The following is a 19,954-nucleotide window of genomic DNA, read 5'->3' on the forward strand; positions in this document are numbered from 1 at the left end:
TTCTATGGTTCAAGCAGGTTAGTATTTCTAATCATCATTGCCTTTCATCAGTTATTCTTTTTTTTTTCAAGGACCAACAATTCAAATGCTAACTGCAAGTTAAAAAGTGTTCACCGGAATTTTCATTGCCAAGACTCTTGATAAGAATATAGATGCTTTGTATAGGTTGTCTGACCCGCTATCTCTTTTTCTCACAAATAAATCAACTGAAATTAAATCCAGACTTTGCAAATTATAATGATCAAGAGTTTTTTAAATCTAAACTTTGCCATTTCATAATTCTAAAAGAAGATATGAATTGAATTTTTATTTTTTTTTAAGAATTGCTTTTCAGTTTGCATATAATACATCATTCTATGAAAAAAATTGGGGAAGTAATAGTCAATAAGGCACAACCAAATTTTATGTATAATGTTGATAAAATTTTCATGTTTATTCCTGAAATTATTTCACCTACAATTTGTAATTTTTTTTTACAACAATAAGAAAACATTTTTTTTTACACCAATAAGAAAGGTGTTTGTTTTTGTTTTTTAACGTAGGGCTGGTGATTTCAATGATTTCTATAATTTGATTTCTGGAGAATGGAGCTCAAACTCCAGTAATTTTCTCCATAATATGACATCAAAATGGATTTTAATTTATTTTAGTCAATATAGTGTATGCCAAATCTTTTTTTTTTTCCTAAACAGGCCTTTAGTAGAAAATCAATTTAAAGGAAAATCAATTTAAAGAAAATCAAGTGAGAGGGAACATCAATAAAAATTTTTCACAAAAAACAATCTATTCTGGCTACTCAGCTTAGTAACCTAGCAGCTTATAATGCACTTTCTATTAAACATTTTTTCATGGTAAAAGAGAATAAACCCAAATGTGGCTTCAGGATAATAACAGGGATGAAAGTAAATAATAGAGCAAAAAGAGGCATAATTAACACCTTACTCTTGAGTTTGTGAGGCGGCGTTTTCTTGTTGAGGTAGATGGGAAACACTAAAATGCATTTCCACAGTCTTTTATATAATGTAGTGTAAAGTTGATTTCTTCTCTAAAGAACATTTTAATATTCAAATATCTATATCATATAATTGAAAATTATATTTACATTTCAAATTCTGGTGATAGTGATCAAAATTTTATAGGATGTAAAGTGGGATTTGTAAGTGTATTTTCATTATGTAGGGATTTCAGTATTACAGATTTCAGTATGTGTTAAAGAGCCATCACCTAATATTAAGATGTAGATAATAATCAAGAATAAATACTTTTCATTGTTTAAAAAGTATTAAATTATTTAAGGTATTGCCAAAGAAGTGTGAAGATCACATGATAACTTTCTTCATATTGACAATTAGATCTGACTGAGCTTTAAGAAGTGGTTTATAGTTGCATTCTATTAGCTTTACGTGGAGAATTTTAGAAGTTAAGTCAAGACGGTTTAAGAATTACAAGACAGGTGAAGCAACAAAGCCCATTTGATGTAAAGAAAGTTTGTTGCTTTTAAGAACCTTAAAGATGGGTACACTTTCCACTAAGAAACCACTTTGATGAGTCACAGAAGTGGTAGGAGGCAGGCAGAGCAGGAGTGACACATTGTTCCTAGGCATGCTGTCTGTTCCAGAAACATAAGGACACTTAAGTTAGCCCATGTGCCAATCAGTTCCTCTGACCTGAGAGTTAGAAAGGTGAATTTAATGGTAAGAAAAGTGATCCCAGTCTGAAGTGCTGGGTGAGGTTCCTGGGGTAATCTGAGAGATTCAGTGTGTTTTTTTTTTTTCCTATAAAATGCCCAGAGTCTCTAAGAAAAGGAAGGAAAAATAGGTCACATTGGACAGAGTAGTTATTCATTTCCATGATAATTGAAAGACAGAATAATTTTATGGAAACAAGGATTTGGGCATTACAGTGATCTCTCCTTGTGACCTGTATTTGCCTAGAGCATATTTTGCATAAAGTAAGAGTGATCAAGTTACATATTAGCTTATTAGAGAAAATGGATCATTAATAACAATGAACTTTTTAAACTTTTGAATCATATTGATCTATAATCAATATGATTATAGATCTCATTGCATTGCTTCCAAATCTTATCAATTGGCAAACATTGCTTCTTTACTGGGCTGAAATTCTCTTTAGCATAGAAGGACAGTCCTACCTACAAATGTTTGAGTCACATGAACCAGATGTTGCATAGCAGGAGGCAGCACACTGCACATCGATCTAACCACACAAACTTTTCTTTACTATGTTGCTCTGCTGTGATAGGTAGGATTTAGACTTGTCTCTGTTGGGGTGAGGGGAAGGGGAGAAACATGGTGAGGAATAAGGGACTAGGAAGACATTTCCTATGCACGAGATAAACTGTGAGAACATTCTAAAAGTGTTACATAAAACAAGAGGAAGAAGAAGTGAAATGTGTTAAGTGAGCAGGTGAGACAGTGGAGCACTGCACAGGTTCTCGTGAAGATAGAGACCCACCAAAGGACGTGTATGCATGCATATAAGCCGAACCAATGGGCACAGACACCAGGGGGGTGAGGGCATGAGTGGGGGCGGCGGGGAGGGAAATGGGGCGATAAGGACACATATGTAATACCTTAATCAATTAAAAAAAAATAAGCATGTAAATAAGCAGAGTACACGCGTGTGTACAGGTGTTGCATGGGCTCCTCATGTAGACCACCTTCTCTCTGAAGCTCGCTCCATGCTCTTCACACCCATTCCCCAGTGCCTCGTCTGTTGTGAGCGCTCAATAAATATTAAACAACTAAAGCGTGAACTATTGTTAAGAAGTTTGGAATTCACAGGAATCAATAGTAAATTGTCATCATTTAACATTTATTGAGAGTCAACAGAATGACTTGTTCATCCACATGTGCAAATAGGTTATTTTATAATCACATATTAAGCAAATAATTTAATACAACTTGTATTAACTAAATGTTCAGTTTTACTCCATAGATATTGATTATAATATTTTTTAAAAAAATAATGTTGACACACGATGAAATAAGAACATTCGGCATTTAAATAAATAACTTTCAGGGAAATCGTTACTCTTAGATATTAACACTCACTTGAAAGTATGAGCTAAAATTGCAATAGGTACACATCACAGATTCTACATAGACCAGTACAGATACAAAGAATAGAAGAATCTAGAAAGGTGGATGAGAACAAATTTACAAATCATAGAATAGCATTTGAGTTTCACCTGCTGCTGTGACAATTTAAAACACTAATACAAGTATATAGGGTACTGTTGCTTACAAAATAGCATCAGAGGTGAAGAAAGACAGAAACTATTCAGATGGACACAAATTAGCAAATTTATGAATTTAGAAACATTTCTTAAGTTAAAGCAAAATTGATGTTTTTATTACAGGAAATCACTGCATTTGATACATTTATGATCCACATTCTCCAATTTTACCCCTTACAAAATGATTACTAATTTGTTTAAATTTATTTTTAGGGGGTGTTAATAGGCACTCAATTCTATTAATGTTTTTTCATAAACATTTTTGTCATGCTTCCACTTAATTGAATTTGAAGTGATTTTTAATTAAGAGTATGGAACTATACTTAATATTTCTGTAATGAAACTTTCAGTTTAGTTTTGGGATAATGAAGTATCGATAAGAATTCAAGTTTAGAAATTGTGTTTTTCCCTAACATCTTAGAAATGAAAGTCTTTCTACATCAGTCTTTCCTCAAAGAAGCAAAAGATTCTATATTCTGCTATAGGAAACATACTACTTAAAACCTTGGTTGACTAGATAATTTTGAGCTTTAGAAGGAGTAAGAGATAATCTAGGCTCAGCTTCATAATTGTAGAAATAACAAAAGCAAGGATAAGGCTTAATGTTTCTATATTTAGACTCATATATTGCCCTCATTGGGCAATTGCTTTATTTTCTCTTCTTCTTTTAGTTTCAAAAATTAGTTTACAATATAATAGTTGTACTTACTAAAATTTAATATTTTCTATATCTTTAATCAGATGATGACTGCATATGCAGTTTTATTTATGTAAGAGTATTATCTACAAAAATAACATTAATAATGTAATTAACAATGCATATATATTAATTTTCTCTACTATTTCCACTTTCAAATGGGAGTAGTTGAAGGATTTCATCATTTATCTTCTGGTTTCTAAAATATTGGAAATCATGTTTTGATTTATTAAAACACTCTAAATGCACAGTATTTATAGGGGCAAAGTTCACTAAAGTCTGGATCACCTAATATTTCTTCCTTCAACAATTCCGCTCTGTTTTCATTCACCCGCAACTATTTATTAAACACTTCTTATACGCCAGCGCTGTTATAAGTTCTTAGAACAGACTCTCATAGAAGTGATGTCATACACAGGCATGAATAAAAGAAAAGGAAAGACGATTTGAGAGTGATTTAATTCATTACTATTTACTTCACCTTTTCACTGTTGAACATAGGTCACTTGGAAGGAAAACATTAAAAGCAAAGAAACTCTGGGATTGCAATCTTTTAAAGTTAATTATCCTGATGGGTCTCCTTTCTTGCCCCAGTAAGTAGCAAGCCACTTCTTAAGAGTGATTATTTTGCTCCTCTGGCTAGTAACTAGCAAATATTATTAAAGAATTTTTTTCCTCAGAAAAAGTGAGATTGAAAAAAAGAGAGGAAAATGGGATTTAGGAGGGCAGGTCAGTTTTTAAAAGGAATATCAAATATACATTAAATGTAAGAAATTAAATATTAACAAATGAATAAACTGAGATTAATAAATGTGATGTACTCTTTGCAGAGATACAAATATATAAAGGTGAATCCTCATACAGTAACATGTGTTGAAATGTTTTATCTTTGGCAGTCCTTAGTTCTTACTAAAAGGATAGTGACATTTATTGTGGAAAACATTTGTTTCTCCTGATGCTTTTGGTAACTGCTTTCCAAACAAGGAGAAACAAGAGGAAACAAGGTGTGTGTGTGTGACTATTTGGGTGTGCACCTCGAAGGTGAAGGAAGTTAGAGTTTCTTAATACTCAATACTCTCTTCTAGTCAATTTATGATCTTTATGAGAAAAGTAACTAAAAAATGATTCATCGTGAGTTAAAGATAAAATAGAGTTCTTTTTTTTGAACTTTTGCAGAAGTTATACTAATCAAATTTCTACTTCTTATATGATATAATGTCTAATTTGCTAAGTTACATTAACATAAAGTTTGTTTCATCTTTCACTACTTGACTTTCCGATAATGTTTAGTTTAATCAATGTTTCACAAGTTTTTCCAATTATAATGCAGACTAAGTCCAGAACTTCAATGTACACAATTTTACATAGATCGCAAAGTATAGATGACAGCCATAAAGAATTATGAAAACCATATAGTTTTTCCCGTGCACAAGTTCATAAGTTCAAACTTAAATGAAGTAAAGTAACTGTTTATAATGAATTTAATAGCACTTCACTGCATTGTGAACTAGTTTGAGATTACGCATACTTAGGAAGATAGCTGAAAACTACATGAGGAAGAAAAGTACACGGCAGTCTGAAAGCACCATCTTATGAATAAATATCAGAATACTATGATGAAATCTATAGAATGTCATTGATTTATTCTCATATAAACTCTCTCCTTCATTAAAATCACAAATATATATGCTTATACTTATTACTAGTCATAGATATTCCATCATAAAGTATGCAAGTTATTCAAATACTCTACTTATGATTTTTATAATTGAAAAATATGAAGCCATTGCTTGACACTATTTAAAACGGAAATGATTTACTAAATCAATATAAAAAGCCATTGAAATAACCTCTTAGACTTTTTATATAAGTCAAGAACTTAAGGTCTTCATAAGATAAAAGGTATTGTTATTTAAAAATATAAATTACAAAATAATATGAGGAAGTAAGTTCATATCTCTAAAAGCCATTTTCAATCTCCTATCAACTTGAGAAAACATGATAGGATTAATGAAAATGACACTAACTTGAAGGTTAGAAGAAATAAACAGTCTGTTTATTTAAATCAGTTGCCTTTCAGGTACTATTATTAGTGTAGCCATTTTTATATTTTAGTCAACCTTCTCTTAATATGCTTTGACTATCAAAGAAACCTATAAAAACCATAAAAGGTAAGTAATCAAAGCCTTTACACTATATAGGTGAAATGTATGCAGCTTAATGAAAGCAATTCGATAGTTGATCTCACCTATATTAAAGCTGATATTATAAGAAAAAATACTTAAGCAAATACTGCATGTTTATCTAGGAATTTATAATTTTTCACATCCTCTTATTTGGGCTCTCCATCTTGCCAGGTAAGCAGGTCAGATATAATGAACATCATTTTTAAAGGGGAAGTTTACGCTCAGAACCCTGTCTAAGTGACCACGTTGAAATTAGGAGTCAGTCCTCCTACTTCTCCACTTTATATTTCAGAGACTAAAATACTCACTTCAAAAAGAAGTTGACAGAAACATTCTCTGACATTGCTGGTAGTTCCCAAAGGCCAAAATTAATTTGAAAACATTTTCAATGTGATTTTTATTTAGAAAAGACCAAAGAAATAAATCCTTGAATAATTGTCTTAACTGAATCCTTAACCTTAGTTTGTCTAAAATGTGAGAAATTGAAGGATATTAGAATATATTTGTATATAAAATACTAAATTTCTGATATTAGAAATTTAACTGCATCTCACGTTTAAGAGGAGAAATTATTTTGACCTTACTCTTGACAAAATTATTGCTAGTTATGATTTTATTTATTAATTATAGTAATCAATAAATAATATGATATTATAACAAATAAAATGTGAAAGGATTGGGGGCAACTATTAAAATTAGTAGAACTCTGATATCTAACAGAAGACCTAACATTATTTTAAATGTTTTAACTCTACTCTGCTATAGAATTTTTCTCAAGCATATTCTGGAGTGACATATGTATTATTTAGCTGCATAAACAAAAATTAAAATGCATTACTTATAGCATTATGACAGATAAAAAATTAAAAATGCCAACCTCTTGGGAGAATCAATAGCTGAAGTCATAATAGAAACTCAAGTGATTTACTTCTGTTGCTGCTTTTTTCTTTGTTTTAACTGTTACATGTTCTTTAAGCAGTAGAAATTGTTTGGGCATAAATGGAATTGTTTCATCTTTATTCTTTTAACTGGTTTTGGTCAGGTGTTGTTAAAACCACACATCAAACTGAACAATGTCTACCAGTTGCCCCGGAGGATCATTTCCTTATTCCCAACAATCTTCAGGGTTTTTTCTGATGTAATTAAGCAGTCTGCAGAGTTTTCCTGTTCTGAACTTATATCCCAAGTTTAATTATACAAAAGAGCAAAACCCAGATCGCTGCCTCACATTCCCCCTGGCCCAGAAAAACATGGGGGACAGCGGCAGCAATCGAGGTAAAGCTTACTGTCTTCCGCCTGTCTGAGTCCAGGGCTCTCCTCACGCTGCTGTCTTTCTAAAGAAGACAGTGTCAACCTCCTTCATTGTTTTTTACCTTGCTCTACTGCCTTGGTTTTCTCTTCCTTCTTTCCAGGTACGCCTGCGAAGCAGAGATAAAGGTTAGATAAAAGTGCCTGATAGAAATGCTACGTCTGCTAAAAAAAAAAAGCATGTTTACCTATTCAGCGCCCGCTATTTCTCCCAAACAAGCTAGTTTTCAAAGCTTTCCCAACATTTCTTATTTCCCAATAGTCCAATTGAAACCTATATTAAATCTAATCTTGTAGAATTAGAGGGGGAAAAAAATCACTTGACTTTATGACTAGCTTTTCCACACTATTTTCTACTTTATTCTTTATCCTCAGCTTTGATAAACATTAAACATGCTCTACAAAGAATTCCACTTGACAGGACAATGAGTAATCCACTTACATTTCAGGTTATTGCAGGAGTTATTTAGCATCTTAAAAATGTCTATGAGATGTTGCTTTAAATTCAAGCGTAATATAGCTGCATCCACTGACAAGACAGTGTAGTCATCCTTGAGATTTATTTAAACCTTAACTGAAGTTGCAAGTAACCAAAAGAGAAAAAAGATTGCCATTTAGGTGCTGTTTCCTCTGAACTATGCTTTCTCTGAGGCTTGTTGGTCTCAGTGGAGTATTCACTACTTACTTATTTATACATCGAAATAGTAAAAATGATTCACACAAAATCAGCGTACCACACTGAAATAATTGATTCAAGGAAAGACCTTCAGAGGATATTACCAACTTTTAGATGAAAGATGAGTGGGGAACTGAATATTGTCATTACAGCCAAGTATCACCACACAGAGTTGCAAAGGGGAAAAATGCAATTTTGAAATAAAGAAATGTGCTTGTCACCAGCCTAACTCGTTGATGAAACTCGGAACCATCTATAATAATAAAAGCGTAATATGCTAATTAGACCGGACAGCCAAACGACCTTCCAGACGTCATTATGGACGTCCTTCTGGATGAAGCTGCAGCGGTGGGGGCTGAGGCAGAGGCCGTTAGGGGCGATCAGGCAGGCAGGCAGAGTGGTTAGGGGTGATCAGGCAGATAGGCAGGCAGGAGAGCGGTTAGGAGCCAGTGGTCTCAGATTGCAAAAGGGATGTCCAACTGCTGGTTTAGGCCTGATCCCATAGGGATCCCTACAATATCAGGCCTAAACCGGCAGTCACACATCCCCCAAGGGGTCCCGGATTGCAAGAGGGTGCAGGCCTGACTGAGGGATACCCCCCACCCCACCCATGTGCATGAATTTCGTGTACTAGGCCTCTAGTTTATTCATAATAGGACATACTATTTGCTTCCTAATGAAATGAACTGTGTTGTATGTAGTATAACCTCTGAAATATTCTTGACAAAACAACTGGAATCCAGCTAAGCCAAAGATTTAGCTTTCTTAATCAAACATAGGATATGCAGAACATTTTAAATGGCATTCTGAAGAAACAATCAGAACAATAAAAGATGTCTACAGTGTAAGTGGCCATGATCTTTTCAGAAATTTAATATGAAGAACCAGATAGGTAGAGAATTGCTTTTTACAGAAAACTTGTTAAAATCACTCATTAATTATAATAGTTCATCTGCACATTCTTTTGAAATTTTCAAGTAGATAATTTCATCTGTGAGTAATGAGTTTTATTCTTACTTTTCTATTCTTGTACCTATTATTTCTTCTTCTCATCTTATTGCACTGCTGCAATAGCCAGTACAATTTGTAACAGTGGTGATAGCATACACCTTTGTCTTGTTCTAATTCTTAGGAGAAAACCTTTCCACTTTTCTCCAGTGGCTATACTATTTGTTAATGTTTTTTAAAAGTATATCTTAACAGATTAAGGAAGTTTCTTTCTACTCTAGCGATGAATTATATCAAATGTATCTATTATGATGCATTTATTTATTCCTGTGATTTTATTATTCTGGTTAATTACATTGATTTACATTGATTTTCTGGTTAATTCTTGAAGCCTGGCCAGCATGGCTCAGCGGTTGAGCATCAACATATGAACAGGAAGGTGATGGTTCAATTCCCAGTCAGGGCACATGCCCGGGTTACAGGCTCAATCCTCAGTGTGGGGCATGAATGAGGCAACCGATCAATGATTCTCATCATTGATGTTTCTCTCTCTCCCTCTACCTTCCTCTCTGAAATCAATAAAAATATATTTTAAAAAATAATAAATAAATAAATTTCATTCCTAAAAAATAAAACAAATTTGTTTACATTTTATTTTGCACATATATTATCAGACTTGATCTGCTCAAGTCTATGCCTTCATATTCACAAGAGAAGTTAGTCTTCATATTTTGTTTCTTTTTCAGCTCCTGTTAGGTTTTGATATTAAGGTTAAAATGAGTAAATGTTCCTTATTTTCTATATTTGGAAGGTTTGGTGCAGATTAATATTTCCTTAAATGTTTGAAAGAATTCACCACTGAAGCCATCTGGTTAAAATTTTCCTTGGAGAAGAATTATCATTATGGATTCAAAATATCAGTTTAATTAAAATTTTTCAAATTTATTGAAAAAATGTTTCTAAAAAAGTAATGGAGAGAACCAAGATGGTGGCATAGGCAAATGCCTGTACTCCTGCCTTCCACAACTACATCAAAATTACAGCTAAAATACAGAACGACCATCAGCCAGAACCACCGGAAAGCTGGCTGAATGGAAGTCCTACAACTAGAGAGGCAAAGAAGAAAGCACACGGAGACTGGTAGGAGGTGTGGAGGCGCAGAACGGGCTGGCCCGGCACCCACATGGCTGCTTTTTTAATCAGGAGGGAGATGGTTTTAGCAGAGGCCACCTGGGAGGAGCAACACACCCAGCTCTACACCAGACCTCCAGCCTAGGGTCCCAGAGTTGGGAAAAGAAGTCCCTACAGCAGTAAGAACTACGGGCTGTTAAAACCAGTACGGATTGGGGCTCGGTGATACACAGGCTGCTGGAGACCCAGCTGCTCCTCTTAAAAGGCTGGCACCACGAACTGAACTTACAAGCTCCCGCTTCTTCTGAACTCCAGCACCAGGGTGAGGCTCTGTCTGGCATGGGGGCAGGAACTTGGGGGTGGCTTTCTTCCAGACAGAGGTGCTAGCAGCAGGCATTATTCTCATGCTGGGACCTCCTCAATGCAGGGCTGACTGGCAGCCATTGCTGTTTGCTCCACCCTGGTGATTCCCTGAGACCCCGCCCCACCCAATTTACAACCTCACCCAAGCTGTGTACAGCAGCTTTTGCATATGAATGGTGTGTCCTTGCTCAGGCTAAAATCCTGTCAAACAAGCTGCAGCTGGGCCAGGGAGCCCCAAACCTATCAATAAAATGCCCAAGACATGCACCAGCACCAGCCTGCCTTGCTTCACAGCTGGTCCTAGTCTGGGCACTTCCAAACCTGATACAAAGAGGAGGAATCTGCAGATCTCTTTGTAGCCCCTGCTGGGTGGCCCCAGGCAGTGGCTGACTTTACACCTCCCTAGCGCCCCAAGAGCCAGTGTTCCCAGTGATCAGTGTCAGACCATACCAGATTACAACTCTTCACATCCATAAGTGATGCACTCAAGGGGCAGACTCAGTGAGCACTAAAGCCCCACTGAAGCAAACTCCATAAGATGAAGTTTGAAAGTGATATAAGAACCAGATCTTGGGAGACTTTTACGTCGTTTTAACAAGCTTGGACTTAATTTTATGGACAATTGGGGAAAAGAGAGTTTTTGTTGTTTATGTTTTTATTTCTCTCTCTTTTTAAAATATTTTTTTATTGATTTGGGAGAGAAAGGGAGAGGGAGAGAGAGATAGAAACATCAATGAAGAGAGAGAATCATTGATTGGCTGCCTCCTGCATGCCTCCTACTGGGGATCGAGCCTGCAACACGGGCATGTGCCCTTGAATGGAATCAAACCTGGAACCCTTCAGTCTGTATACCAATGCTCTATCTACTGAGCCAAACCAGCTAGGGAGAGAGTTTTAAATTAAGAGTGGTTTATTCTGTTTTAAGACTTTGATAATTTATTTTTACTGTACTGGGAGTTCTGGTAAGATGAATATTACTGAAATAAAAATAAGGAGATGAGGAAAGTGGTGAGATTGTTATAATGGTTAAACATAAAACAATGAAGATTTGAATTCAGATTAAAGGCATGGCTATGAATAGGAGGAAATATATTCAAGAAATATTTAGGGAATAAAATCAGCAGAACTTGAAGATTCTTTGAATATTAAGTGAAGGGGAAAAAAAGAAAACTCAGTCGCCCCCAGATTTCTAGTAAGGTGGAGAATGGATTGTGGTTTCACCAGTGGTAATGAGTTGCAAATTGAGAAGAGAAAATTAGTTTATCCACTCATTTACTGGAGAGCATTATGCTAAGTGAAATTAGCCAGTCAAAGACAAGTACCATATGTTTTCACTCATATGTGGAATTGAATGAACTAACTGAACTACCAAGCAAAATAGAGATAGATTCATAGATAGAGAGAAGGCAGGCAATGAAGGGATTGAGGGGGGAAAGAAAGAAAGAAAGAAAGAAAGAAAGAAAGAAAGAAAGAAAGAAAGAAAGAAAGAAAGAAAGAAGAAAGAAGGAAGGAAGGAAGGAAGGAAGGAAGGAAGGAAGGAAGGAAGGAGGAAGGAAGAAGGAAGGAAGGAGAAGGAAGGAAGGAAGGAGGAAGGAGGAAGGAAAGGAAGGAAGGAAGGAAGGAAGGAAGGAAGGAAGGAGGAAGGAAGGAAGGAAGGAAGAAGGAAGGAAGGAAGGAAGAAGGAAGGGAAGGAAAGGAAAGGGAAGGAAGGAAGGAAGGAAGGAAGGGAAGGAAAGGAAGGAAGAAAGGAAGGAAGGAAGGAAGGAAGGAAAGGAAGGAAAGGAAAGAAGGAAGGAAAGAAAGAAAGAAAGAAAAGGAAGGAAGGAAGGGAGAAGGAAGGAAGAAAGAAGAAGAAAAGAAAGAGAAAAGGGGAAAGGAAAGGAAAGGAAAGGAAAGGAAGGAAAGGAAAGGAAAGGAAAGGAAGAAAGGAAAGGAAAGGAAAGGAAAGGAAAGGAAAGGAAAAGGAAAGGAAAGGAAAAGGGGAAAGAAAAGAGAGAGAGAGCTCGTGGACATGGACAGCAGATTAAGGGAGGAGGAGGGGATTGGTGGAAGTGAACAGGGCATAGAGGGGATTAATGGTGATGGAAAAATAAAATGAGGAGTTTAGGTTAAGAAAGGTTGAATTTTCCCGGTTGGTGTTGCTCAGTGGTTGAGCATTGGCCTATGAACCAGGACGTCATGGTTCGATTCTTGGTCAGGGCACATGCCCTGGTTGGGAGCTCGGTCCCTAGTGGGAGGGGGGCATGAGGGTGGTGGCTGATCAGTGATTCTCTCTCATCGTTGATGTTTTTATCTGTCTCTCCCTCTCTAAAATCAATAAAATATATTTTTTAAAAGGTTGAATTTAAAGCTGTTTATTGGGCATTTGAACATACAAGGCTGAAATTTTCTGGGAAAAGCATTTTCATGAAGTCTTGAAATGACAACATAGAATTGGGAACAGAGTTTCAACCTTGAGAGTGGACATATTTCACAAAGAGAGGTTGTAGAATGAGAAATTCAGAGGTTTAATAATGGAATCTGGGAGCATCAATGAATAAGGTGTAGAAAAAGACAAAACAGAAAGAAGTCAGAAAGAAATATCAGAGAATATTAGGAGAACTCAGAAACTATGTTGGCATGATAACCCAAAAGTGAGAGAAGAAACAAAATGGTAAGTGCAACTGAAAAATCTAGTCATGTGAGAACTAGAATGGTCTTATTGGTTTAGTAATGATAATGTCATCCCCATTAGTAAAAGCATTAATGACACAGTAGGGACAGAAGTCTCAACCTAATGGGAAATGAGAAGGGACGTTGGCAAGAAAAATAACTTTGAAAACTTAAATTCCAAACTTTCCAATGTGTTTCTTAAAGCAAAGTGTTTCCAAGTGAGCATTCCAAGGAACACATTTTAAAATCTGATATTATTCTTCCCCCAAAGGTCCATTGTTCATGTAAGTTCTCTTAGTCAAAGTTTCATTTGTTTGAGCTCTAACCACCTCGGGCAGTATTTTGTAGTTGAATGCTCTCTCCAGGCGATTGGGAACCCACTGAACTTGAACAGCTATATTTCTTCAATTTTTCAGAAACGAACTTGAAATTGAACTGCAATTACTAGTTTTAGTTTATGGCCCCAAGGAATGAAACTATTGGCATCAGAACACTGAAGGCAAGACCTTGTTAATATAGACACTATAAATCTTATGCAAAGTGAATTTGTTTCCATATAAAAAAAAATAGTGAAATCAATAAATAGAACTCTTTAATAGGCACTACATGAAACATTTAGAAACCTGTGCAGAAATAAGCTTTAGTCATGACACCTTTTTCTTTAAGTTGCATTTACCTTTTTTAGTGGAGGCAGCTCCAGCCTCTTCCTTGGCTCGATCAATTTCTGCAAAATTCAGATGGTAAAGAATGAGAAATGAGAAATAAGTATCAGAGATGCCAGGTGGGTATCGATAGTATTGTAAGTCAGACAAGACTAAACTTTTATCCAAAAGATAAAATGTATGTGGCACCTAAGAGCAAATCAAGCAGCAGAGAAAGTCTAACTATAAGGCACGTGTATTTTTATAAACTACGGTGGTGAACTTCTTTAAGTAGCAATACAGACACTCTCTTCCAGGATTTCACAATGCAATATCAAAATGTTAGCTTATATAAGTAGTGACCATAAAAGCAGGTAGCTTATTCCAGAAAATACACTGGAATACTAATTTATTAGTTTATAATTAAATCTAAAATGATATGAGTTATAGGAAAGAGGACTTAAAAGGCCTTCTCTGTTTGGCCTTTAATTATGGTATATCAAGAAGTATTTGACATCAATCAATTAGCTTTGCATTATAAGAGATTAGCCATAATATAACACAAATTTTATTTGAATATTGATTGCTTTGAGAGAGAAAAAATATAGAATCAAAAAGGCCAAAATACTTTCTTGGAGGTTCTCTGACTATCTAGTGTGGAAGATAGGAGAGCTGCCTTTAAGCATAATCTAAAATGCTGGTCCCAGTACAAAATGTTGGACCTCAAATCAAGACTAATTAAAGTTGAAGTTTTCTGTCATCCACAGGAAACTAAGATATAGATCTCCAGCTTGTCTGTGCCCTTCAGTATTTTCCCTATACTGATTTTTGGCTTCCTTAGGACCTAAACAATTTCACACCACAAACTCAATCACCATTCTAGCTATTCCATTCAAGTGAGTGCCAATAATATGTCACCTCTTACTCTTTCCATGGGCTTGCTCTAACCCAGTCAATCTTACCTACCTTTTAAAATTCAATACCATGGAATCACATCACATACACACTTCATCTTCACTAAACTAGGTATCGTACTTTCTCAATTGTCTCATAATTTAAGGTGATGTGAATTAATATCCCAAACGTTAGTTATATATGCAAAACTATGTACACCATAATATATGGGTGATTTAAGGAATTTTAAAAGTATTTGTAATGATACACAATTTTTACCTTAGGCATTAACTTTACACACAACCTATTGCATATAGTACCATGTAAAAATAAAAATTACATAGTATGGTTTTAAGGCCAAATAAATGTTTTTCCCAGAGGGGAAATGGCTGATTCCATTGTTAGCAGAGAATTTAAACAATTATGAATTATCCCTAATGAATTTTTATCTTGAGAGATATACCTATATAAAGTCCAAATCTCTCAACAATATAAGGAATTGAATTCTTTTGCACCTTTTATATTGGGTTGAAAATGATTTGGCAACTTAATTTTGTGGAAACGATGCTGATCTCTTCAAAAGTTGATTTGATAATGTGTCTCGTAGATAGCAGGACTTATAAGGGTTTTTTTATTGCAAATGAATATTTTTATCTACATGTTATTTTTTTATGAAGAAAATGTTCATTTCAGAGTAATCATCAATCTAAATTTTTCTACTAATATTGCAAAGTTATCAGTTTTGTTTTATATATATTTCTGGTAATGCATTTCTACAGACCAAGTATTAGCATCCTAAAGACTTCATAATATAAAGTTCCAATCAGATTTATATTAACTAAATTTTTTTATGGAATATAAATGGAATTTGAAATTCATGTAAACTTTCTCTTTTAAAGTCTACTATGACTATATGAACACTTCCATGTGTAATTTTTAAAAGACATTTTCAATAAGTTACTCAACATTATATTTTCAATTTTTTTCTGATAGATTCATAAATTATATACTATCTCAAAAACCCAGAACTAAATAGAAAAATGAATTTGTTTTATGTATCAGTACTTTTTTAATACTGAAGGAGCTCTAACTGAAAAGAAAAAAATATTAACACATTATGCATACAATACAGTTTTAGCCATAAATCCCTATACAAAAAGCTTAGAGAATCTAAAAGTATATTTTTCTAAAATTAAATACATGCAATTATGCCAAAATAATTTTTATTAATGACAGTCTGTTAGGTACTGTATTGAATTAAGAAATACTGACAAAATAATTAGCATTTCTCTCTAAGAGTATTTGCTACGATTGAAGCAGATGCCACAGTATATTATAGTTATCAGTCAATATTTACAATGTGAGGATACAGACGTTAAAAGGAAAACTATGACATTACAACAGTAGTAATTAATAAAATTTGGGGGGCCTCATTTTATTAAAGACAAAATGACTTCACTAGTAGACAAATTATGTTGCCTACTGGTTTGACAAAGTGATTAATCGTTAGAAATATTAAGTCTGATGTGTTTAAGAAGCTGAAGAAATCAATTAACATTCTGCAGAAGGGGAAACTAAAATACAAAAAACTCAAAAAGGGATTATGATCTGGAAAAATTAACATTTACAAATGAAAATCTATAGAGAAATTTTAATAAGAATGAGCTCACAGAAAATATAAGGTTAACTATTTATGCATGTTATTGCAACAAATTAAATGCACATAGCAAAATATATTTGGTAAGCCAGCTTTAAAAATCAGCATTAGCATTGTCTAGAACAGAAAACTTAAGTGAGTAAGCTGCTGAAATAAGCTTATTTTTTAATGTTTTATTCAACATACTTGCTTTTACTTCTTTTTCACTTGGAGCTGATAAAGACAAGAAATAATGTCTAAATTAATTACACATCTACTTGTCTCTAACATATCTTTAAGGTTATTTTCATTTTTTAAATGGAAACTAATAAAAATAGATTTGAGGAGGAGAAAATGCAACACTGTGCCATTTCTTTTGATGTACTTTATTTAAATATATGCCATAGACCATAATTCTTTTTTCATATTCGTATACCTTCTCCCAACATAGAATGCTCATTCATAACTTATTCATTCTGTTTTCCATTCTAAAATATCTAAGAATCTTATTGTTTTCATATACAAGCCAATTCATTTTTCTTGAAGTATATAAAATGGTATAAAAAGTGAAGTGAATTCATAAATTATCCAATGGTTTAAAATTTTAAAATAAAGTTAATTATTGGTAAGCTTCTATATTATCATGAATCCCTAGACTGAGCAGATAATGATTTTAAGGAATTTAAATTATTGTATTTTGTCAGGTTCAGTACTAGACAATAATGTTTAGTTATTAAAACTCTTGAAACTGATTACACTCATAGTCATTCTGTTGCTTCTCTATGTGTCTGTGTTGTTGCTTTGTTTTAGCTTTCTGCGTATATAAGTGAGAATATGTGTAATGCCCACTTGTGGAAATGTTACCCATGACCAAATAGTCTGTTTTCTGTGAGATAAACAACAAAATTCCTTTTGAAAGGATAAGTAACAGCAATGTTAACATGAAGTGGTTAAATGTGCGATTATTTTATATGGTAAATTATTTGAAAGTCACTCATATTTAAATGCTTTAAATAAATGTTCTTATCCTACTTGATATTTCTCTTTCCATTCAATCAACCATTATCAAGTGCACACTATATGCTGACTTCAGAATGAGCACTCTGGGAATTGAGATATAAAAGGCAATCCTTAACCTCTAAATTATGGTTATTTAAAGTGAAAAAAAGAAAAGGTAATATGATTATATCAGTATATTAAGTGTCTTTATAAAAGAAAGAAAATGACACTGTGAGAACTAGTTGGAGAGACACATAAATGGATTTGGGTTGTCTGAGGAATATTATAAAGTTGGAAGAAGATTTAGAAATATGATTTCATACCTGTGGCAGTTTGTGGTCTATGGAACAGGTAAGAATATGGTAAAGCTATATTTGCATGGTTATTTACATAATATTAAGTAAATGCTATTTTAATAGAAATACAATAAAATAGCAGGAGTGACTAGTAGATATACAAGAAAAATCAATGCAGTTCCTTGAGTAGAAGTGTGCCAGGCAAAATCAACAGATTATGTTATAAAATGAGGTCAATAAAAAATTTCAGAAATTTGCATTTATTTTTATCTGAAACCACGAGTAGGGCAAGTTCAATGCTAGAACTTTTAAGAAAACCATTTAATATATATACTATGCATTTTTAGTTTTTGTGTTTTTTTATGTTTATTTTTTTGGTTGTCTGATTCCCAATTCAATTTTTCACTATTAGACTATAAATACATTGAGGGGAAAATCTACTCTACTCTCATTGAAATGCCAGAGTACTTAAGCATTTGGAACAGGGAGAGAATATTTGCTTAAATGAAATATTTCATATATTTTTTAAAAAATATTTTTATTTATTTCAGAAAGGAAGGGAGAAGGATATAGAAACATCAATGATGAGAGAGTGTCATTGATCAGCTGCCTCCTGCATGCCCTACACTGGGGATCGAGACTGCAACCCGGGCATGTGCCCTGACTCGGAATTGAACTGTGACCTCCTGGTTCATAGGTCGATGCTCAACTACTGAGCTACACCGGTTGGGCTCAGTATTCCATATTTTAAAAGGAAAGCAATACCAGACACAATTACAGACAGCATTTGATCTTATTTTGTTTTGTTTTTTCTTTTTTTTTTTACACTAAACTGTAAAACAGTGCTTCTCAGAGGGGATCTTAGGAGGTCACAGATTCTAATTCAGTAGCCTGGCGTGGGACCAGAGATTCCGCTTTGCTTGCAAGGTTCCAGTCCAGATGGTTCTGATGCTGCTGGTCCACAGCATACATTGAGTAGCAGGAGTGTCACGTAATATTTGTCTTTCAATGTCTAAAACTTTAGTAGTGTTAACTCTATGTGAAGAAGTTGGGATGGGGTGAGGAGGAGTGAGAGAAGAATTTCCTGCCCGTTCCTGTCATGGCCCTCACTGCCCTTTGAGCTGCAGCATTAATAAACACTGGGCATCTGGTAGAAAGAACCCAGAATCACTGGCCTGACTCACCTGAATGTTCCTTCTTTGGTGGTTTTGCTGTATCAAACAAGACAAGAAAAAAGTCAACATTTCATGTTATTAGATCACAATTCCGTATGTAACGGCAAATTAAGTAGTATCTTGAAATTAAGAAGATAGAGGCAATTAAAAATGGTTACCTGGTTCTGTATGTTTTTCTTTCTTTTCCTGTTCTGAAACATATTATTAACATTATTATTATTATTCCAATTTTGTGCATCCAAACTTAATTGTCTTAACACAAAGAAACATGTGTGTGCTAATGCAGGACTGTGGCAAGTAATAACTGCTCTAAAAAGACTAATATTGTATATTCAGAACAAGTATTTCCTTCTACTTCCCTTCACAGAGTTCTGTCACAGAACAGCATGGAACTATTTTTGAGTTTTTTCTTTTTTTTGTTTTTTGAAAAAATTTTAAGTCACAGGAATTTACAAAAATATGTACAGGAAGGTCTCATGTGCTCTTCACCCTGTGCCCCCTACCATGACATGATTTATTTTTAAGCTAAGACAAAATACAGCCTCTTACGCTGTGTTAACTAGAAAAGTAGGAACAAAATAAGAATATTGGGTTGGAGATGTATAATTGAATGAAGTGATCTTAAAGACAAAAAAACAACACCCTAAATCAAACAAATTTAAAAATGCAACAATAACAATAAAAACATGTTTTGATGATAAACCAGAACAAAATATATTAATTTGAAAAGAATCAATAGTTGTTTAGAGGACAAATCTTTTTCTTTTCCTTACTGCTGCCCAATTCAAAATCCACAGATCTTTCCAAAGAGGAAAGCAGTTGAGATGTAAATGGACTTCTAAGAAGGCTTTTCTATTTATTAACTACATCAATGTCCTGAATGAAGATGGCCAAGGATCCTCAGAAAATCTGCGGGAAATTTTAAATCATATAGACTGCGAAGAAGTGAGGACTTTAAGAATATATATAACCCTACATATATTTTGCATATATAAAAATATATACGCACAATTTAATACCATTTTTTAAATCTCCAGCTATTTCTCATTTTCCTCTTGGTGCGATGGTTTATAGAGTGGTTTCTGTATTCCTG

General features: G+C 34.1%; 1 protein-coding gene across 1 annotated transcript in view; it reads right to left on the reverse strand.

Annotated features, from left to right (window-relative positions):
* Nucleotides 1–19,954, reverse strand: part of LOC118660155 (triadin-like) — a 90,155-nt gene that overhangs the window by 69,424 nt on the left and 777 nt on the right. Inside the window, exons 2-6 of the mRNA XM_036317275.1 lie at nt 19,020–19,047; nt 18,871–18,897; nt 16,599–16,625; nt 13,897–13,944; nt 7,516–7,560 (exon numbers count right to left, since the gene is read on the reverse strand). Coding sequence (XP_036173168.1) covers nt 7,516–7,560; nt 13,897–13,944; nt 16,599–16,625; nt 18,871–18,897; nt 19,020–19,047 — 175 coding nt within the window. The remainder of the gene's footprint in view (nt 1–7,515; nt 7,561–13,896; nt 13,945–16,598; nt 16,626–18,870; nt 18,898–19,019; nt 19,048–19,954) is intronic.

Source organism: Myotis myotis, unplaced genomic scaffold, assembly GCF_014108235.1.
Source record: "Myotis myotis isolate mMyoMyo1 unplaced genomic scaffold, mMyoMyo1.p scaffold_m19_p_7, whole genome shotgun sequence".
Lineage (NCBI taxonomy): Eukaryota > Metazoa > Chordata > Mammalia > Chiroptera > Vespertilionidae > Myotis > Myotis myotis.